The sequence below is a fragment of the Aristolochia californica genome, unplaced genomic scaffold (assembly GCF_029961685.1).
Source record: "Aristolochia californica isolate CCGP_79_NKW_82.1479 unplaced genomic scaffold, dmAriCali1.0.hap1 SCAF_12, whole genome shotgun sequence".
NCBI classification, from domain to species: Eukaryota; Viridiplantae; Streptophyta; class Magnoliopsida; order Piperales; family Aristolochiaceae; genus Aristolochia; species Aristolochia californica.
Window position 1 is genome coordinate 21,297,448 of NW_027181793.1, and position 22,940 is coordinate 21,320,387.

General features: G+C 36.4%; 3 protein-coding genes across 3 annotated transcripts; all 3 read left to right on the plus strand.

Annotated features, from left to right (window-relative positions):
* The first annotated feature begins 286 nt into the window (after positions 1 to 286).
* Positions 287 to 2,840, plus strand: LOC137946698 (LEAF RUST 10 DISEASE-RESISTANCE LOCUS RECEPTOR-LIKE PROTEIN KINASE-like 2.4). The gene is made up of 3 exons (XM_068793015.1): positions 287 to 1,052; positions 1,149 to 1,220; positions 1,624 to 2,840. The coding sequence occupies exons 1-3, from the start codon at positions 287 to 289 to the stop codon at positions 2,838 to 2,840; spliced, it is 2,055 nt and encodes a 684-aa protein (XP_068649116.1).
* Positions 2,841 to 8,659: 5,819 nt separating this feature from the next.
* Positions 8,660 to 9,709, plus strand: LOC137946699 (rust resistance kinase Lr10-like). The gene is made up of 3 exons (XM_068793016.1): positions 8,660 to 8,891; positions 8,990 to 9,061; positions 9,360 to 9,709. Exons 1-3 carry the CDS (start codon positions 8,660 to 8,662, stop codon positions 9,707 to 9,709), a joined length of 654 nt encoding a protein of 217 aa, XP_068649117.1.
* Positions 9,710 to 21,839: 12,130 nt separating this feature from the next.
* On the plus strand, positions 21,840 to 22,253 carry LOC137946700 (LEAF RUST 10 DISEASE-RESISTANCE LOCUS RECEPTOR-LIKE PROTEIN KINASE-like 2.2). The gene has a single exon (XM_068793017.1). The coding sequence runs from the start codon at positions 21,840 to 21,842 to the stop codon at positions 22,251 to 22,253; it is 414 nt and encodes a 137-aa protein (XP_068649118.1).
* Positions 22,254 to 22,940: the final 687 nt, after the last annotated feature.

Here is a 22,940-nt window from a genome sequence, read left to right on the forward strand (position 1 = left end):
CTTGACACACACCGCTGTCAGCGGTGACGTTAGAGTTACGCCACAAGGAACATGGAAAAATCAAAGAGTTTGACAAATGTTGTTTTTTTTTTAATCTTTCAGTGGAGCAATATCAACAAAAAACTGGTTAATTTATTCTGCAGTCTTTGGCTTGGTTTGATTGAGGAAGAAATGGATCCAAGCAACTCAAATTATTCGTTCCCAGCTGCCTACCCATTTTCTTTTTTCACCACTCTGTAGAGGTTCTAACATTGGAATCCTGCAATCAATTGCTACAATACCCAACATGGAAACTCCATTCCTCTTCCTCTTCACAAGTCTCTTCGTAACTCTCTCCTTCTCATGGAGCCAGTCACAGGAAGCACCACCAAGCACAGACCCCGCTTACTACTACAACCTCTGCGGCACTTCCTCCTGCGGCAACGTCTCCCTTCGCTACCCTTTTTCCCTCTCAAGCTTCTGCGCCCTCCCTGACCTGAGAACCACCTGTGTCAACAACGACTACATCGCCCTCTACAGCAAACGCGTCCCTCTAGCAGAACCCGCCCGCCTCCTAGGCAACCTCAGCATCGACGCAGCTGGGATCACATTCCCGATCGCCTTCGAATCATTATTCGGCTGTGGGCACATAACCAGGAAGAACTTTGTGACGGACACAACGCTCTTCACCCTTTCTAATGAGTACAAGGTAGGCTTCCACCTCAACTGCACGCAGCGACCCAGCTCGGCCCCGCCTGGCAGTCTCCAGCCGAGTTCCTGCTTGGAGTGCAAGGGGCGCAGTACGGGTAACAATAACTTCTGTTTTTACAGTAAAGATTTCAAGTACTACGCTGAGTGTGAGAAATTCATGGTTCACACAAGGGAGGGGGTTAATGTGAGCGCCATTAGAGATTTGAGAGGCTTCCTTAGGACTGAGGGATTCAGGAGTCGGTACACAAGGTCGACGTCTTGCAGGAGTTGTGAGACTACTGGGGGGTGGTGTGGGTCGAGCCCAGATAGGGAGTTCGTGTGCTTCTGTGCTTCGAGCGCACATCGGTTGAACTGCTCTGATGGTATGAATTTGGAATTTCTTCATTTTAGTAGCTAAAATCTGGAGTTAGCCCCTTGATCGTTGTCATATCTATACACGTATATTTTTTTTGTTCTAGGATTGATCGAAGACCTAAGGACTTGGTTACCGAGGGAGAGAAAGCAAAAGATTTCCACAAGGATTACTGCAGGTAAACTGCAGTTTTTTCACGTCTCTAACAAAAGAGTGTTTGAAACACCAGTCCCAAATTGTGACTTTCACGCTTCTCCCTCTTGTGTTAGGACAACTAAATAAGGTTTCATAACAAGGACTGATTAATTTGATACCGTAATCAGTCTTATGTTTAATATGCATTCTATTATTGATGTATGGAAGTCTTCCTTTCGTGATACTGTGTTTACACCCTTCAATATTTAATAAATTGTCCAACGGTTTAACTTATAATATATTTAACTGATAAAATAGTCCCTATAATCGAGTAAAGTTAAAGAGGATAGTAAATTTGATCACTCTTGACATGACTTCAGACTTCAGCATGCTATTTCCAAAGGAAAACTAAATTTGATGATAAGCTCCCTTCACACTGTGTGCAGCTATAATTGCTTCTGCATCAGTAGTAGTTCTGGTTGCAGCTGCAACAGCAGTGATCTTGTGTGTGATCCGGAGGAAAGGAGAAAGCAAAATCGATGATGAAAAGGTGATTGATGGGATTTCACCTACAAGGTACTCTTACTCTCAAATAAAGAAGTTCACTTCCAATTTCTCCACAAAGCTTGGGGAAGGAGGATTTGGGAGTGTCTACAAAGGGTTCATTGAAGGAACTGGAGCTGTTGCAGTCAAGCTCTTGAAGCGATCGGAGCAGACAGAGAAGCAGTTCATGAATGAAGTTGCCACTGTTGGGACAGTTCACCATCAACATTTGGTGGCTCTACTCGGTTATTGTGCCCAAGACAATAATAGAGCATTGGTTTATGAATTCATAGAAAAGGGTTCTTTGGATAAATATATGTATGATAAGAAGGGATCAGAAGATCAAGAAGAAGGCAAAGAAGATGCGTTGAGTCTCACCTCCCGACAAATGTATAATATAGCAGTGGAGACTGCTAGGGGGATATTGTACTTGCATGAAGGATGCAGAAACAAGATCTTACATTTAGATATTAAGCCTCATAACGTTTTAATCGATTCCAACTTGACAGCCAAAGTGGCAGACTTTGGTCTGGCTCGACTTATCGATAAAGATCACAGCCATTTATCATTGTCGCATGCTCAAGGGACACCAGGGTATGCTGCACCGGAGATTTGGACACAGGCCTACGGACAGATAACAGAAAAGTCTGATGTGTATAGCTATGGGATGCTTCTTTTAGAAATGGCTAGAAGAAGAAAGAACAGTGAATTGACTGAGGAAAATACTAGCCGAGCTAATTTTCCAGATTGGGTATTCATGAAGGCAGGGATACATGATCCAAAAGCGAAAACTATGATTCAGGAAGTGAGTGCAATTGAAACAGTGGTAAATGAAGGACAAATAGAAGAACAAGGAGAAGGAGAAGGAGAAGGAGAAGGAGAAGAAGGAGAAGAGGAGATCCTGAAAAAGATGTGCATGGTGGGTCTTTGGTGCATTCAACACATTGCCACAAACCGACCCCCCATGAGAAAAGTGATTCAGATGCTTGAAGGAAATAGTGAAATTCAAATACCCCATGACCCATTTCCAGACGAGTTCAATGGGGAGGGTTTCTCAACCTATTACTCCACAGCTAGGGCTTCAAGTTTTCAGGTGAGTGCTGAAGATGATAGGCTGTAAGCACTCCAATGGTCGTGAAGATTTGAATGAGTGACCTAAAAGTTGGACTTGTGAGACATCTTTTTGCTCTCATCATCTTAGAGTAAGTATTTAAATGTTGCAACTCAGCAATAATGGAATTGTTAATGTAGGCCGACAAGTGATTGTAACCATTTGTTCAATAAATTGATGATCACCAACTTCTGATTGTGGCAGATATTAAATATTATTTCGAAGACATTATTCAAATTGATATTGTTTGTTGTGAAGGCTAACTATTGCAAATGCTAGACGCTAAAATACAAATCCTTTTTATACAAGAAACCTATTTGATCTTTTACTTAACACGAAAAAATTATGTTGTTGGTAAGGGTGGCATCGAACCGAGCTGGTTCGCGAACCGCTCGATTCAATTCAATTTTTCTGGATCTCGAACCAAGTTTGAGATCCAAACGAGGCTCGATTAAGTTATCGAGCTGAGCTCAAACGAACCATAATTCGGTTCGAAAGCTCGCGAACTAGTTCGTTAATTTAACAAGACCCAACAACCAGAAGCCGAGTTCGAGACAAGATGTCTCCGAGTTTTGAATCATCGAGTCAAAACTCACCACCGATTCACCCCATCAAGGTAAACACGTTTTGCCTCCCCTCTAACTAGGCTTTTATAAGCCTTTCTCTCATGCCATTCTCCTCTTTTTACCTATGTGGGACTAATAAGAGAAAATGAATAAAGAAAAGGAAAATAAAAGGAATAAAGAAAAATAAGAGAAGAAAAAAAAGAAAACATGGGACAATAATGGAAAAAAAAGAAAATGAAAAAATGAAGGAGAAGAGTGAAGGAAAAAATAAAAAATAAAAAAAATATTTTTAAAATTTTAAAATGAATTAAGATTATAATTAACGTTAAAAAAGACGAAATAAATATAAATTTTTTCATAAAAATATAAAGAAAAAATAAGGGAAAAAAAAAAAAAGAAAAAACGAAAAAGAAAAATGGAGGAGAAGAGTGAAGGAATATATATATTTAAAATTTTTAAATGAATTAAAATTATAATTAATATGAAAAATGAGGAAATAAATATAAACTATTTTATAAAAATATAAAAAAAAGGATGAAAAAGGAAAATAAAAAAATGGAGGATATGAGTGAAGGAAAAATAATATATATATATATATATATATATATATATATATTAAAATTTTTAAATGAATTAAAATTATAATTAATGTGAAAATTGAGGAAATAAATATAAATATTTTATAAAAACAAAGAAAAAATAAGGGAAGGAAAAAAGTAAAAAAGGAAAATGAAAAAAAGGAGGAGAGAGAAAAGGAAAAGAAAAATAAATAAGAGTTGTAAGACAAAAGGAAAAAGGAAACAAATAGTAGGAAAAAGGAGAAGAGTGAAGGAAAAAATTAAAAATTAAAAATTTTAAATGAATTAAAATTATAATTAAAGTGAAAAATGAGGAAAATAAATATAAAATATTTTATAAAAATATTAAGAAAAAAATGGAAAAATGGGAGAATAAGGAAAAAAGGAAAATGAAAAAAATGGAGGAGAGGGAAAAAGGAAAAAAAATAAATAAGAGTTGATAGACAAAAGGAAAAGGAAAAAAATAGCAAGAAGAGGAGAAGAGTGAAGGAAAAGATTAAAATATATATTTAAAATTTTAAAATGAATTAAAAATATAATTAAAGTGAAAATTGAGGAAAATAAATATAAACTATTTTATAAAAAAATATTTTTATACATGAGAAATATTTTTTTTATATTTCCTTGTACAATTGAGCCATTTTATTAAATCATTGTACTTAAATCTTGTTCTTAGTTTAAAAGTTTATATTGTTCACAACTTATAGTGTATTTCATGCCTTTGTGATTTGTGAGGCCGAAATGTCGAAACCAGATGAAAGCAGGGAGCAGTAGGTAAAGGAGATGTACTTGATCCTATTAATTAAGACTCAGTTATTAATATGGATTTTTAAGTAAATAAAACTCATCTAGAATGCCCTTTCAATTTAATTGACCCATCACAAAGATAAATTTCATGACATACAAAATTATTTGTAGTATTGGTAATAAAAATTTATTAAAAATGGAGCCATATTAGTGGTTTTTCAAGAAATATTGAAAAGACATTTTTAGTAGAAATACGTTTCTAGGGACTATTAGTGCCTCATGTTTTTTGGAAACATTTTTCTAATTGGAAATTCTTATTAAAAAAATCATATAATTTTCTAAGTAAGATTTTGCCAAGATGGGCTAGAAAGCCTTATAGAAAATTTTTGAATAATTTTTTGATAGTTGATGCTGTAATACTTTTAGCATGAGGCAATTTTCATAGCAATTTTGTATTTGACATTTTATTTGATTAAAAATTTATTGATAAGTATGACAATATATTGGATTGATTATTAATTTTTATTTATTTCCCTGGAAGAGGCAATAAGACATCCATTTAACTTTCCTAAGAAAAATTTAAAATATTTTTTGTAATTTTCTAGTAAGTCACTAATACTAATAGGATTTTATTTAAAGTTTTTTGGAAATATGTATCCTAGGAAAAACATTTCTAGTTTTTCCTAGAATATAAATTTTCAACCAGGGGCACTAAGGATGCCATAGTAAATTTATGGTAAGATTCAGAAATTACAAAATAAGCTAGACAATATTTGGGTAAAAAAAATTAATATTGGTGCGTTCTAATCCATTATCGAGATTAAATCCCGAACATCCACTATCATTCTTTTTTTTAAATGTATGCATAATGTTATATATAATTTATTTGATATATATTTTATACAGAGTATTAAATGTAAGTTGAAGCTCGAACTCGGTTAAAATTATTAGGCTCGAGCTCGATTATAATTTTAGGCTCGAGGCTAGGGTTGACTCGAGCTCGAGTTCGAAATATTTAAATCAAGGTTGCCTCGAACATAGGAAGGTTCGGGCTCGGCTCGATTCGTTGCCACCCTTATGCCCAATTTTATGTAAAATATATGCCCAATTTTAAGTAGTGGCCATGACCAATTTTATGTAAAATATATGCCCAATTGTAAGTAGTGGCCATGACCAATTTTATGTAAAACGTATGCCCAATTTTATGTAAAATGCATGCATAAATTTATATATATTTTATTTGATATGTATTTTTTGAAAATTTATAAATGTATGTTGGAGCTCGGCTCGACTCGATGCCACCCCTATTTGTTGGGACCAAAAGCTCTCCTTCGAGGAAAAAGAATTTTCTTTTACACCCCAAATAGTGCACTAGAAATGTTGAGAGAGAAAATGATTTATCTTTCAGAATTTGCCTAATACATATACTGCATATGGAAAGTTTCCGTGGAATATATATTACTTAATAAACACTACAAAAAAATCTACTTATGCCAACAAAAAAACACGCCAGCAAAATTTAATAAGTTGGCAGAAAGTCCTATCCTAGAGAATTTCAAAATTTTCTAGGTGAGGCGAAATTAATTTTTTGGCAGTGCAACTTTTGCCAACGAATTCTAAACTTTGTTGAGTGAGAGGTTCCCTGAAAATTTTCTTGTTCTCGCAAAACTTTTCACCCAATGAATTTGGACAATTCCTTGAGACTTCTCGCTAGTAAATATTTAAATTTGTTGGGAAAGTTGAAAATTTTAAAAATTCCAATAAATTTAAAAATATTTGAAGAAAAATGACATTTAATTGGAGGGAAGGGACAACACGGCCAACTTTAGTAACTTGCCCTATCTTTAGCATCCCCTATATTACAATTAAGGTAACGATTTCGAGCATGGCCAACTCCCACATTATGACGGATAGAGTCTCGGGAACAATTTCACCATCATATAACTAACTAACTATTACTAGTCATTCCGGCATCATGCATTCGAGTTGCAGCCTACAATTCAACGGGAATGAGTTTTTGGAGAATTTTCTCAACAAAATGGTAAATTCACTGCAAAGGTTCTTTTAGATATAATTATTTAAATATATATTAGATGCTAAATAAAAAATGACAAAGAAGTAGGTAAAACAACTATCCCAACGAATTTGGGAAATTCTTTTCCCTTTCCTTTTTCTTTCTTCTCCTTGTTTGATCCTTTTATTTTTTTTCTTTCCTCTCCTTCTTTCTTCACACTTTTCATTTTTTCCCTTTTTGATTTTTTCTTTATTTTTTTTCTTCTCCTCCTATTTTTCCTTTTCCCTTCTTTTCCTCCTTCTCCTTTTCTCCTTTTTTTTCTCCTCTTTTTTCATCTTATTGTTTTTCCCTTTAGAGGAGAAGAGAAAAAATACAGGAAATTCTCTTGGGAAATTCTCTAGAAGAGAGTACCCTCTCCTAGTATTCTCTCCTAGCGAATATCCCATTTTCAGTGGGAAAAACTCTTCCCTTATTTCCTCCTTTTTTTTCTTTTTCCCTCTTTTTCCTTCTTCTCCTTTTTCCCTATAGAAGAGAAGAGAAAAAAATGCAGGAATTTTTCCAAGAGAAATTGAGAAATTATTTGGGAGCAGGAATCTCCTAATGAATTTTCCATTTTCTTTGGTAAAAAATCTTCCTTTTTTTCTTTTTTTCCCTTCTATTCCTTCTTCTCCTTCTTCTCCTTTTTCCTCTTTACATTATTTCATTTTCCTTTTGGCCCTTTTATTCTTCTTCTCATATGTTTATTTTTTCTTTCTTGTCTTTCCTCACTTTATCCTTTTTTTTTCTCCTTTTCCTTCTCCGTTTTCCCTATAGCGAAGAAGCGCAAAAAGGAATGAATTTCTCCCGGTGAATGTCACATTTATGTTGGGAAAAATTCTTCCTTTTTTTCCTCCTCATTTTTTTATTTTATTTTTTCCTTCTTTTCCTTCTCATTTTTTCCTTTTCTTCTTTCCACTTTTTCTTTTTTTCCCTTTTTTTAGTAGACGAAAGGAGCAAAAATGCAGGAATTTCTCCCTGTGAAATTGGGGAATCGCTGGGAGTAGGAAATTCTTTGTCCTTAATAAAACAACAGTCAATATATCGTGACTTCCAGTCCCAAAGTGTGACTTTCACGCTTCTCCCTCTGTGTTAGGATTACTAAATAAGGTTTCATAACAAGGACTGATTAATTTGATACCGTAATTAGTCTATGTTTAATATCTATTCTATCATTGATGAATGGAAGTCTTCCCTTCGTGATACAAGGACAATTATACCCTTCAATAATTAATAATTTTCAATCGGTTTAACTTATAAAATAGTCCCTATAATCAAGTAAACTTTAAAAGAGGATAGTAAATTTGATCTCACAAGATCACTCTTCATATGACTTCTAACTATGGCAAGCTATTTCCAGTGGAAAGTTAAATTTGATGATAAGCTCCCTTCACACCATGTGTAGTTATTTTTATTTCTGCATTAGTAGCAGTTCTGGTTGCGGCTGCAATAACAGTGATCTAGTGTGTGATCCTGAGGAAAGGTGAAAGCAAAAACGACGATGAAAGGTTGATTGATGGGTTTTCATCTACAAGGTACTCTTACACTCAAATAATGACGTTCACTCCCAATTTCCCCACAAAGCATGGGGAATGAGGATTTGTGAGTGTCTACAAAGGGTTCATTGAAGGAACTGGAGTTGTTTTAGTCAAGCTCTTGAAGTGATCTGAGCAGAAAGAGTAGTTCATGAATGAAGTTGCAACTGTTGGGACAATTCACCATCAACATTTGGTGGGTCTGGTCGGTTATTGTGCCCAAGACAATACTAGAGCATTGGTTTATGAATTCATAGAAAAGGGTTCTTTGGATAAATATATCTATGGTAAGAAGGGATCAAAAGGTTAAAACGAAGGCAAAGAAGATGCGTTCAGTCTCACCAGCCGACAAATGTACTACGCTGAGTGTGAGAGATTCTTTGTTCTCACAAGGAAGGAGGTTAATGTGACCGCCATTAGAGATTTGAGAGGCTTCCTTAGGACTGAGGGATTAATGATTCGGTACACAAGGTCGACGTCCTGCAGGAGTTGTGAGACTACTGGGGGGTGGTGTGGGTCGAGCCCAGATAAGGAGTTCGTGTGCTTCTGTGCTTCGAGCGCACATCGGTTGAACTGCTCTGATGGTATGAATCTGGAATTTCTTCATTTTATTAGCTAAAATCTAGAGTTAGCCCCTTGATCGTTTTCATATCTATACACGTATATATTTTTTTTGTTCTAGGATTGATCGAAGACCTAAGGACTTGGTTTCCGAGGGAGAGAAAGCACAAGATTTCCACAAGGATTACTGCAGGTAAACTCAGTTTTTTCACGTCTCTAACAAAAGAATGTTTTGAAACTCTAGTCCCAAAGTGTGACTTTCAGGCTTCTCCCTCTGTGTTAGGACAACTAAATAAGGTTTTATAACAAGGACTGATTAATCAGTCTATGTTTAATATCCATTCTATTACTGATGTATGGAAGTATTCCCTTCGTGATACAAGAACAATTACACCCTTCAATTTTTAATAAATTGTTCAACGGGTTAACTTATAATATATTTCCAGCGGAAAACTAAATTTGATGATAAGCTCCCTTCACACTGTGTGCAGCTATAATTGCTTCTGCATCAGTAGTAGTTCTGGTTGCAGCTGCAACAGCAGTGATCTTGTGTGTGATCCGGAGGAAAGGAGAAAGCAAAATCGACGATGAAAAGGTGATTGATGGGATTTCACCTACAAGGTACTCTTACTCTCAAATAAAGAAGTTCACTTCCAATTTCTCCACAAAGCTTGGGGAAGGAGGATTTGGGAGTGTCTACAAAGGGTTCATTGAAGGAACTGGAACTGTTGCAGTCAAGCTCTTGAAGCGATCGGAGCAGAAAGAGAAGCAGTTCATGAATGAAGTTGCAACTGTTGGGACAATTCACCATCAACACTTGGTGGCTCTACTGTTAATGTAAATATGTATATGTAAAGGGGCATATGTGTCTTTTTCTTTGGTCCAAGGGCATACTTGTAAATTCTGGTCCAAGGGCATACTTGTAATTTCTGCCTTCCTCTTCCTTTTCGAATAGGGTTTCTAAAACCCGACGGAAACTGTAAATTGGAAGCGAGAGTTTTGAATATACTGAAAAACCTCTCTGAAATCAGGGAGATTTACATGGTATTAGAGCAGGAAATCGCGCGATTTCGCTTCGATTTTTCAGTCTAAGGTGGTTTGGTTGCTCTCGCACTCGAATTTTTTTTATTTTGCTCGGTTTGTGCTCGTTATGTTCGTCTAATGTTGTCGCGCCGGTCGTCTGCTCCTCGCCTGGTGATCCCTGGTGCTTAAAGACATCTCGCCGGCCCCGAACACGCTCTATCGTGGGTTGAATCCTCGTTTCGGCGCCCTCAAAGGTTGGTTCCTCTCCATTTCTCGGATATTTACAACTTGTTTGCTCTGTCTCGTCGACCTTTGGTATTCACCTGTGCGATTTCTATCCGTGGAAGGCATTACGGACTCGTGGAATTTTAAAAAATTCCTGCAGTAGGTTTAACATTGAAATTGGTTGATTTTGGGGTCTTAGAGTGGGTTTCGGACATACCTCTATTGGTGGTTGCTTGAAGTCCTAGTAATATTAATTTTTGAGAAACTGTGACATAGATTTGTGTTTGTGAGGGAAGGTGCTTATAGTGGCTGGGCTGAGAGCTGGTTTCAGTTTGGAATTACCTATATATGGATTCAATTAGTCAGGATATGAAGGTCATTTCTGTCCAGTTAAATGGGAGTAATTACTCACTCTGGAAGTTTGTGATGCGAAATTTTCTAATTGGAAAAGACCTCTGGGATTACATTGATGGAAGTATTACTGCTCCAGAACCTACATCCATTGACTTCATCAAAGAAAATAAGAAGTGGTTGACTAATAATGCAAAGATCATCACTTGGATCAACAACTCAGTGGATCAGTCTATCAGTTTGCAACTGTTGAAGTATGAGACTGCAAAAGAAATATGGGACTATTTGGAAACTCTGTATGAACAGACAAACTTTGCCAAAAGGTATCAAATTGAGACAGAACTTCAGTCTGCTAAGCAAGGTGATCGTACAATTCAAGAATTTTACTCGTTTATGACTCCTCTGTGGGATCAACTATATATGATGGATCCACCCTCCTTTTGGAAGCTCCCTGAATATACCCGAGCATGTGATGATCGCAAGCTTATCGACTTTCTTATGGCTCTTCGCAATGATTTTGAACTGATACGAGGATCTATGATCCATAGAGCTCCGCTACCCACCTTGTCTGCAGCTGTATCTGAATTGTTGGCTGAAGAAACACGATTGAGGTCTTTAGGTGGGATTTCTTCCAGTAAGACATCATCACCAGATATGTCACACGTACTGGTCTCTGGAACACACTCTCATACTCAGTCATCAGGGGGCATACTTGGTTCTGGAACACACTTTCCTACTCATCAATCATCAGGGAAGCCAAAAGTGCCAATTCCACAAGATGAATGTTCCTACTGTCATGGTAAAGGTCATTGGAAACACCAGTGTCCCTCACTGCAAAGCAACAATAAAATTCAAGGCAATGTCAAACCTTCACAACATCATGCCTCTAGTCGTCACAATCAAGGCCATTTCAAATCTGCACCACATCATGCCTTCAATCGTCCACCTCCGCATAAAGGTTTTCGTCCATCTGCTGCCATTGGATCTTTGGATAGTTCAGATGCATCTTCTGCCCCAGCTCCCACTAGCAGTGATTCTACGTCTGACCTCTCATCATTAGCTGTCGAGCTCACTCGCATTCTTGGCAAGTCGTCTGCTCTCAGTACTCAATTTGCATCTCATACAGGTATGTCTTGTTTAGCTGGCTCCAGTGACACTCATAAATGGATCTTAGATTCTGGAGCCACACACCATATGACACCCCACTTGTCTCTTTTACATGATTGTGTTAAGCCTTCTCACCCAGTTAACATCCAAGCGGCTAATGGCTCTCCCATGCCACTAGCCTCGGTTGGAACTGTCACTCACCCTACTTGGTCTTTATCTAATGTTTTCTATGTTCCCCATCTAGCTGTTAACCTTCTTTCAATTGGCAAACTTACTGATTTGGGTCTCACCATTACCTTTGCTTCTGATCATTGTCTTATACAGGATCGCCAGTTCGGGAGGCAGATTGGGATAGGCCATAGAGAAGGTGATCTTTACTTGCTTGATGATTTGAAATTGCCAGTATCTTTGCAGGTGTCTAGTTTTTCAGTTCAATCCATGTTGCAAGATTTACTTTTTGTAGATAACTCTTTTTACTTATGGCATACTTGTTTAGGACATGTCTCTGCTTCTCGTTTACAGTTTATGATTAAACACAATATGTTAGACTCTACTATTAAATCTTCCCCTCTTCGTGATTGTGTTGGTTGTAATCTTGGCAAACAATGTCATTTACCCTTTACATTGAGTTACTCAGTTACCTCCTCTCCCTTTGATCTTGTTCACTCTGATGTTTGGGGACCCGCACCTGTATCCACAAAAGGTGGGGCTCGCTATTATGCATTGCTTGTCGATGATTTTACTCGTTTCTCTTGGATATTTCTTATGCATAGGAAATCAGACTTCTATTCTATTTATGTTTAATTTTGTGCTATGGTGCGAACCCATTTTTCCACTCACATAAAATTTTTTCGCTCTGATTCGGGTGGTGAATATATGTCATCTTTATTGAATGATTTTTTGAAGTCTGAGGGCACTATTCATTAGTTGTCTTGTCCTTATACACCTCAACAAAATGGTGTTGCAGAACGTAAACATCGTCATCTTATTGAAACTGCTCGCTCTTTACTGCTCCATGCCTCTGTCCCTTCTGAATTTTGGGGGGAAGCCCTTCATACTGCCACTTATTTGATAAATCGAATTCCGTCATTTGTTTCTGGCAGTATCTCTCCTTTTGAACGGTTGTATGGTGTTCGTCCTACCTATGATCACTTGTGAGTTTTTGGTTGTGCCTGCTTTGTTTTATTACCCCCTTCCTATCGCACTAAATTGTCTGCCAAATCTGCATTGTGTGTGTTTCTAGGTTATGGTTTGGTCAAAAAGGATACCGATGTTATCATCCTGAGTCTGGTAGACTTTTTGTTTCTCGCAATGTTAAGTTTTTGGAACAGTTCTGTTACTTTCGGATTCCGTTGTCTACTCTTGGTTTGCATAATACAGAATTGTTACACATTGATCCATTTGTGCCTGATGAGCCCCATGATGACCAGTTACTCATTCACCATCCGTCCACTGACTCACCCCTCCATCCGGAGGTCTCCTCTACTATGCCTTCACAACAGTCACATGCAGGTACTGACTTACCTTCTCCTATGGCACCTCTCCCTCTCGACTCTCTGGACTCTGGTGATCCGCATCTTGCCACCCCTCGAGTTTCCACTCGTGTTCGCCGTCCCCCTCAGAGGTATAGTCCCTCTTCCTATGTGCTCTCTTCACCCTATCTAACCTTTTTGTCTAAGATTCATTCTTTTGTTGAGCCTAAGTCATACAAGGAAGCTGTATCCGATGCAAATTGGCGACAAGCTATTAATGATGAGCTCACAACCCTGCACCAAACAGGTACCTGGGAGTTGGTTCAACTTCCTCCCGGTAAGCATGCTATTGGCTGTAAATGGATTTTCAAAATCAAAACTCAATCTGATGGTACACTTGAGCGCTACAAAGCTCAGTTAATTGCAAAAGGATTCTCACAAACAGAAGGACTTGATTATGATGAGACTTTTGCTCCAGTTGCTCAAATGAAGACTATTCGCACCTTGATTTCTATTGCAGGGGTTCAAAAATGGCATCTTCATCAAATGGATGTTAAAAATGCTTTTTTAAATGGTGATTTGACCGAGGAGGTATATATGCGGCCACCACCAGGTCTTCCTCATCCTGCTGGTTATGTTTGCCGCCTTCGACGGGCTTTATATGGTCTCAAACAAGCTCCCCGTGCTTGGTTTGCGAAGTTTAGTTCCTCTTTGATCCGGCTTGGCTTTGTTGCTTCCAACTATGATTCTGCCATGTTCATTCGTAAAACTGTTGTGGGGCATATTGTGGTCCTTCTTTATGTTGATGATATGATTGTGACTAGTGATGATGAAGCTGGCATTGCCGACCTTAAACGACACCTTCACACTCTCTTTGAAACGAAGGATCTTGGGTATTTACGGTATTTTTTGGGTATTGAGGTTGCCTATTCTCCTGAAGGTTATATTTTGTCTCAATCCAAATACATCTTTGAAGTGATCAGTCGAGCAGGATTGACAGATGATAGGATTGTGGATTCTCCCATTGAACTCAATCATCGCCTTAGCCCTACAGATGGTGACTTGTTGTCAGATGTTACCCGATACAGAGAGGTAGTTGGGTCCCTAATTTACTTGACGGTAACCCGTCCTGATATTACCTATGTTGTTCATGTGGTTAGTCAGTTTGCTTCCGCCCCCTGTACCACTCATTGGACAGCAGTTCTCCGTATCTTACGCTACTTACGTGGCACTGTGTATCATGGCTTACTTATGTCTTCCACCTCTGATTTGGTTCTCTCTGGTTATTCTTATGCTGATTGGGCTGGTGATCCGACAGATCGCAAATCTACTACTGGGTATTGTATCTTTCTTGGGAATTCTTTGGTGGCTTGGAAAAGTAAGAAACAATCTGTAGTCTCTCGCTCTTCTGCCGAGGCAGAATATTGGGCTATGGCCACCACTGCTGCTGAGTTAATTTGGTTTCGCCGCTTACTTGAAGAACTTGGCTTTCCTCAACTGTCTGCTACCCCTATGTTTCGTGATAATCAAAGTGCCATTCAGATTGCCAAGAATCCGGTTTTTCATGAGCGTACAAAACATATTGAGATTGATTGTCACTTTGTGCGGCATCACTACTTACAAGGCTCTCTCACCTTGCCCCATGTTTCCTCCACATCTCAACTTGCGGACGTCTTCACCAAATCGCATCCAGTTGCTCATTTTCATCATCTCGTAGGCAAACTTCTGTTACTTGCCCCTTCATAAGTTTGAGGGGGGGGGGGGGGGGGGGTTTGTTAATGTAAATATGTATATGTAAAGGGGCATATGTGTCTTTTTCTTTGGTCCAAGGGCATACTTGTAAATTCTGGTCCAAGGGCATACTTGTAATTTCTGCCTTCATCTTCCTTTTCGAATAGGGTTTCTAAAACCCTACGGAAACTGTAAATTGGAAGCGAGAGTTTTGAATATACTGAAAAACCTCTCTGAAATCAGGGAGATTTACATCTACTCGGTTATTGTGCCCAAGACAATAATAGAGCATTGGTTTATGAATTCATAGAAAAGGGTTCTTTGGATAAATATATCTATGATAAGAAGGGATCAGAAGATCAAGAAGAAGGCAAAGAACATGCGTTGAGTCTCACCTCCCGACAATTGTATAATATAGCAGTGGAGACTGCTAGGGGGATATTGTACTTGCATGAAGGATGCAGTAACAAGATCTTACATTTAGATATTAAGCCTCATAACGTTTTAATCGATTCCAACTTGATAGCCAAAGTGGCAGACTTCGGACTGGCTCGACTTATGGAGAAAGATCACAGCCATTTATCATTGTCGCATGCTCAAGGGACACCAGGGTATGCTGCACCGGAGATTTGGACACAGGCCTACGGACAGATAACAGACAAGTCTGATGTGTATAGCTATGGGATGCTTCTTTTAGAAATGGCTAGAAGAAGGAAGAACAGTGATTTGACTGAGGAAGACACTAGCCGAGCTAATTTTCCGGATTGGGTATTCAAGAAGGCGGGATACATGATCCAACAGTGAAAACAATACTTCAGGAAATGAGTGCCATTGAAACAGTGGTAAATGAAAGACAAATAGAAGAAGGAGAAGGAGAAGAAGAAGAAGAGGAGATTCTGAAAAAGATGTGCATGGTGGGTCTTTGGTGCATTCAACACATTCCCACAAACCGACCCACCATGAGGAAAGTGATTCAGATGCTCGAAGGAAATAATGAAATTCAAATACCCCCTATCCCATTTCCAGATGAGTTCAATGGGGAGGGTTTCCTAACCTATAACTCCACAGCTAGGGCTTCATGTTTTCAGGCCAGTGCTGAAGATGAAAGGCTATAAGCACTCCAATGGCATTGAAGATTTGAATGAGTAACCTGAAAGTTGGACTAGTGAGGCATCTTTTTGCACTTAGCATCTCAGAGTATGTATTTAAATGTTGCAACTCAGCAATAATGGAATTGTAACCATTTGTCCAATAAGTTGATGATGGCAAACTTCTGATTGCTGCAAATGCAAGATGCTGAAATGCAAATCCTCTTTATACAAGAAACCCATTTGATCTTTTACTTAACATGAAAAAAATTACGTTGCTTGGGCACAATAAAGAAACTATTCACTTTTTAAGGGTAACTCAAATATAAATCACCTCTTGGGTGAAGAACAAAAGACATGACTCAAGTTGGATGTTAGGTACGCTCCTATACTTTTTAGGTAGTGGGTCTAGGTATTGCTCTGAAGTGATGAAAACACAACAGAATAAATTGAAGAAATACTAGAGGAAAACAACTTTAACAGGAAGGAAGCGACTATGCAACATTCATATTTCCAAACAAATTTAGAATGTGACCTTTTAAAAAAAAAAAAAAAAAGAGGAGACTATAATGGTAGAACTTAATTAATTTGAGGGGGACCACAATTTTTTAGAGATGATAATATGGAAGATACACAAGCAAGTAACAAAAACACAAAAAATAAAAAATAGCTTCAAAGTAGGATACCGATACCTTAAACGAGCACATCATGGAAAGATTAAGGTTGATCAAGAATCTTTTATTAGAAGAAACATTTGCCTAAAAAACTAAGGTTCTAGGAGAAAAAGACACTCAATTCACTTCAATGCATGGAGAGAAAATAGGAAAAGGAGAAATTTTCAACATAACTAACCTTTGGTTCTTTGGATATTGATATCTCAATAAGTATGGCTTAGAATCACAAAAAAAGTTATTGATAAAGAAACTAGATTCAAAGATCTTTAATTTGATACCCAATTTGACATAAAAATCTTCATTCTTGAATCTTTTATAGCCACTTGATTTGCTTTATTCTAGAATATTACCCTTCCTAACTTCAATTAAAATATCTTCTTCAGTATAGATTAGATTGACATGAAAGTTGGTCCTTCTAAAACTAGAATTTGATATATTTCATTTAAGAATAATATTCTTTTATAAACATATTTCCTTTAGAGAAAAATCTAATAAATTTTGCACTCTACAATCTGGCTGAATTGAGTACTCTTTCTTCTTTGACCAGAATGACCATTGACCCTTTCAAAATTGATCTCCCTCTAGAAACTTAATTTTGAGAATTAGTTTAATAGGTTAGAAAATATAATTACAAATATTTATTTTGACATATAACTTTCCATATAAAGTCTTATTCTTGATGACTTAAAATGGCTCAAAAATTGAGTTTTTTTGTTGTTGTTGCTCTAACCTCTCTTGTTGTTTGACCTTTCTTGCTTCAGATATAGATTTCTCTTTGTATAAAAATGAGATTACCAAAATTCTTTTTGAGTTGGAAAGTAGATTCAAAGTTGTTTCTATTAATATGTAATTTTCACTATGAAAATTTTAGTATGAAGGTGAAAATACTAAGGAAATAACAAGTACATGAAAAAGAAAGGTAGAAAAAAGGTAGAATATGAACCTAAATTACTAGAGATGATAAATCAGAAAACGATCATATTATCTCTGTGGGTTGACTGAGTCAACTCATAGAACCCGCTCTAATACCATGTTGAATTTTTGGAAAAGAGAAAAATTGCATTGACTTATTGTAATTTGGGTACAATGAGATTTTATTTAGAATAGAGGAAACAAGTAGAATCCAATTACAATTAAACTACCATTTTCCTAGTTATACCTAAGTTAAACACTAAAAGGTAAGTCCTAAAATAATTAAACAACTGAATATAAATAGAAGACTAACATAACTAAAACATCTTTAACTGAGACTCTTATGTGAGACCACTTCCTATGAGACTCCTGTAAGACATTACTATATTAATTATAGCTTAGTGAGACTTCGTGTTGTGACAATCATGTGAAACTCTTTCATACCTACTCTTCAACAAGTTTGATATAAGTAATTGAAGAAATGACATCAAAATAAATGAGAGGCTCAGTAGCATTAATAGCTCTTGCACATGTGTCCATGGCATATCGTAAAAAGAGTGGTAAATCTAAATGTGTATGATATTTTAGAGCAATAAAACACCACCACTGAGGATGCATAAGCTTACCAATAGGATGTGTCCTTTGGATGACTTCATAATGACCAAAAAGATGATGAAGTGGTAGTGCTGGTCAGAATGATATTCTACATGAACTTACATTCGTGCTCATTATGGGAGGATTTGCTTGAACACATGCAACACAACTAAGACATAATTTTTTTGTTAATGAAGATGATCAAGGGCAAGAAAAACTATGAAATAGAAGAACATGAGGACGAGTAAGAAGAAGAAGACGAATGGGATGAAGAAGATGATAAGATGAAGATGAAGTTGGAGAAGAAGACAAGTATTCAGACAAAGAAAGCGGGCAAGATGAAGATTAATTTGGGAATGACAAATATTAGATGTACATGTAATATTACAATTATTAATCCTAATAATAGACAATTTAGACCTTTTATGTTTGGTTTTATTACTACTCAATTTAATTATAGTAATCAATTGTGTGATCCACTAGCATGTCACGTAGAAGGTCTTACATTTTATCTCAGTCATCAAAATAGTCTCCACAACAACCCCGTCCATAGTAGCTTGAGTCATGACTATCAGAGCAAGACCGCCCACCTTATTCTTAGATGAAGGCATGTATCTGCCTAAGCCATGATTCTAGTTTTGAGACCCCTGATGGTGCACGACTCTCAGGTAGTGGTCCCCTTGTAACATTTATTTTGTTAATTTGAATAGTTTGTTTCATGTTACTGGTATAAAGTATTGATAACAGATATTTTTAATGAGGACTTAATCACCAGAGCCTTCCACGTATTAGCCATCTATACTGCAACCCTCGTATAGTTGAGGGTGCAGCCCTTGCAGGGGCTTGGATAAGCTAGAGATCACTATTCCACCAGGCTATGGACACCCAATGAATTTACATAATAGTGAGTTCACCTGCTTCATCGATGCTTTCATAGGAGGCATGCACCGAACAAGGTGATAAGTTCAAGTCTTACAAAGATGAATATTTTTCTAAAATGTTTGACATGATCTAGGTAATTCCACTTTATTTATTTTGCCTTGTTGATTACGTGTTTAAGGTATAGTGGGATCATATCTTGTGTTGTTCTATCAACTTAATCGAGGACAAATTTGCAGTTGATTGTTTAATTACAAATATGTTAGACATGTTTGTAAATCGACTTGGGGCCATGTGTTCAAGGATTATCGCTCTAAACAACACAAGTGGTTCCAAAAATTTAGGGATTTTGAGGTGGCAATTTAGAATCCATTTCTTGGGTGTCCCCTAGATGATTGGGATTATATATATTGGAAAGTCTTCAGTGACGGTAATTATCATGTATTTTATTTTATTTTTTTTATTTATAGTACTAAAAATTACATAGAAATGTGTACGAGTCATTTGTTTTCCCCAGAGAAGATCACAAATCAAATATGAAAATGCTCGACAACAAGAAATTCAGCATACATGTGGGTCAATGTTTTTTGTGTAGGTACACTATGAGACGGTATTTATAATATTGTTGATATTTTTTTCCTTATAAGGTTTATTGACGTAACTTATTTTAATGTTATGTTTGTAGGGTGAGGTCAACAAAGTTGACTTTTAAAAAAAAAACACTCTAGACAAGCTAATGGATGGACATCTAAGGAAAATAAAGTTGTCCATGTTAGTATTATGCATTTCATTTTTTTATTTTATAATTAAGATAAATTATTAATCTCTATATACAACTTTAACAAGAACTGGTGAACATTTGAGTCTTGGAGGCCCGAGTTGCAGGTGTACACGCTATATATGATCAGGTGATGGGTGTAAGAGTTGGTTATGAGAAGGGTTTTGGTGCACCCCCTTCCTATCGTTTAGAGTATAGGATGAGTTTGTTAGCTTCTCGTGTAATAGCTACTCTTTCCTATAATTTTGGATCATCTTCATAGTACCCAAGTAGACCATGGTCTTTCATCATAACAATTTTTGAGTTTAAATTTTTGGACTTTGATATAATCTTTAAATATCCTTTTTATATTTTTTGTTTATATTTTGTACTCATTTTGTATATATTCAATCATATAAATATAAAATTTTCATTTAATTCAATTTTTATATTTTATTTATATTAAATATATTACACGTGTAAATAGGAAATAGTAAAAAACATACAATTATAAAAAATTATTCTTGGAGAAATTATTTCACCATAAAAACTATTCTTGGTGAAACAATTTTATCACAAAACTATTCTCAAAGAGAAATTACGTAGTCATAAAAAATATTCTCAAAAAAACTATTTCACCATAAACCTATTCTCGGAGAAATAATTTGAATGATAATTTTTTAATTTTCATAAAAAAATAAAATAATTTTAAAAATTAAAAAAATTTCTCTAAAAAATTATTTCACCAAGAATACATTTTAAGAAATTGAAATTAATTCATGTCATAATTAGTTTGTCTCAAAAAAAATTTTGTGAAATAATTTCACTAAGAAAAGTATTCTTGGCAAAATGAATCACCAAGAAATGGCTAATTATTGTCAATGCAATTCATTTTTTGACAATTAATTTTTTTGCAGGTTTTTATTGGCAAAAAAATTCATTGAGAATACTTTTTTGGGGGAAAAGTAGGCTTTTCTTGGGAAAAAAGTCGCTATAAAAGTCAAATTTCTTGTAGTTCTGCAAGAGAGGTGAATAGACTCACTCTATGAGAAGAACGAAACCATTCTCTTTTCACTAGGAGAATAAGGAAACAAATTCAGGAGTTTGATCTTCTGTGAACCAGGTTTCAATACTAATTTCATTTTTTGTCAATCAAGGGAAAAAGGGTTTCATATAGGGAGGGAGAGTTTAACAAGAAGGTAGGTTTATTAGAGGGTTTTTTCGGGCCATCTAAGAATGTCACTGATAAAAAAATATAATTACCCATTTAAGTTATCAAAACTTACAAATATAGAAAAATTAACTTATTTAACCTATAAAATTTAAATAGGCTAGGGTTATTTATTTATAAAAATTAACTTACATATAATTATTTTTATATGGGAATTCGGATATCTCCCAAAACATAAATTCTTTCTACGAAGCTTCCTCTCCAGGGAAGCTTCCCTTTTAAGAGGGGCACCCACATCTTTTAAATGTTCTTTTGTCCTAGATATATGGAAAATAGTAACTCATACATTTGGAAAGACACCAAAGCTAGGGGAAACTACCTTTTAGCTCACCTTAAAATGGCAAATATTCAAACAATTCAAAATTTTTTTCTACCGATTACCTTGTGAGAGAATTGGAGTCTTTAAGAATGAACTGAGAACTTGTGAGCAGATTGAAGTAAAAACAAGGAATAAATCAGAGATCATGTTCATGTCGAAATCCTGAGGGGGGATTAATCAACTTGACACAGGAGATGAACTTCAGCCGCATTACTCAGTTCATCTCGTGATGTCGTTAATGGAGCATCAACATCTAATTCATGTTGATGAATCAGATGAACCCAAAAATCATCTTCACGGTTTAATATATGGATTCCATATTTCGTAATATATTGTGAATCATCTAAATGAAGTGGGCAGGACGACTCGAACCCTCGTCAAATTTTTTTTTTCACTCTCTTCCGCTCCCTTCCCTCTCTCGGTCTCCTTCTTCCCTCATCTCTTCTTCCTTGGTGGCTTTAGTCGATTATTGTGCCCTAGACAATAATAAAGCATTGGTTTATGAATTCATAGAAAAGGGTTCTTTGGATAATTATATTTATTATAAGAAGGGATCAATAGATCAAAAAGAAGGCAAAGAAGGTGGGTGGAGTCTCACCTCCCGACAAATGCACAATATAGCAGTGGAGACTGCTAGGGGGATATTGTACTTGCATGAAGGATGCATAAACAAGATCTTACATTTAGATATTAAGCCTCATGACGTTTTAATTGATTCCAACTTGACAGGCACAGTAGCAAACTTCGGATTGGCTCGACTTATCGATGAAGATAACAACCATTTATCATTCACACATGCTCCGGGGACACCAAGATATGCTACACCAGAGATTTGGACAAAGGCCTACGGACCGATAACAGACAAGTCTGATGTGTTTAGCTATGGGATGCTTCTTTTAGAAATGGCAGGAAGAATGAAGTACAATGATTCGAGTGAGGAAAATACTACCCAAGCTAATTTTCTAGATTGGGTATTCAAGAAGGCAGGGATACGTGATCCAAAAGTGAAATCTATGATTTAGAAAGTGAGTGCAATTGAAGCAATGGTAAATGAAGGACAAATAGAAGGAGGAGATGGAGATGGAAAAGGAGACGGAAATGAAGAAGGAGAAGGAGAAGAGAAGATTCAGAAAAAGATGTGCATGGTGGGTCTTTGGTGCATTCAACACATTCCCACTAACTGACCCACTATGAGAAAAGTGATTCAGATGCTTGAAGGAAATAATGAAATTCAAATACCCCCTGACCCATTTCCAGATGAGTTCCATGGGGAGGGTTTCCCAACCCATTACTTAACAGCTAGGGCTTCAAGTATTCAAGCCATTCCTATAGATGAAAGGATGTAAGCAATGGCTGTGAAGATTTGAATGAGTGACTTAAAAGTTGGACGTGTGAGGCATCTTTTTGCTTTCAGCATCTCAGAGTAAGTATTTAAATGTTGCAACTCAACAATAATTAAATAGTTAATCTTGGTTTGTTGTAGATATTAAATATATTTCGTAGACATTATTTAAATAGATATTTTTTATTGTGAAGGATAATTACTGCAAATGCTAGATGCTGAAATGCTCGTAGTAAGTCGATCTGTCTAATGTATAAATCAATTTAAATGAAAAAAACGGAATAAAACCACAAAAAAGTTAACTGTGAAACAAAAACTAGCCAAAATAAAACCATCTGCTCTGGTGGCATAAAAAATTTCTATGCGA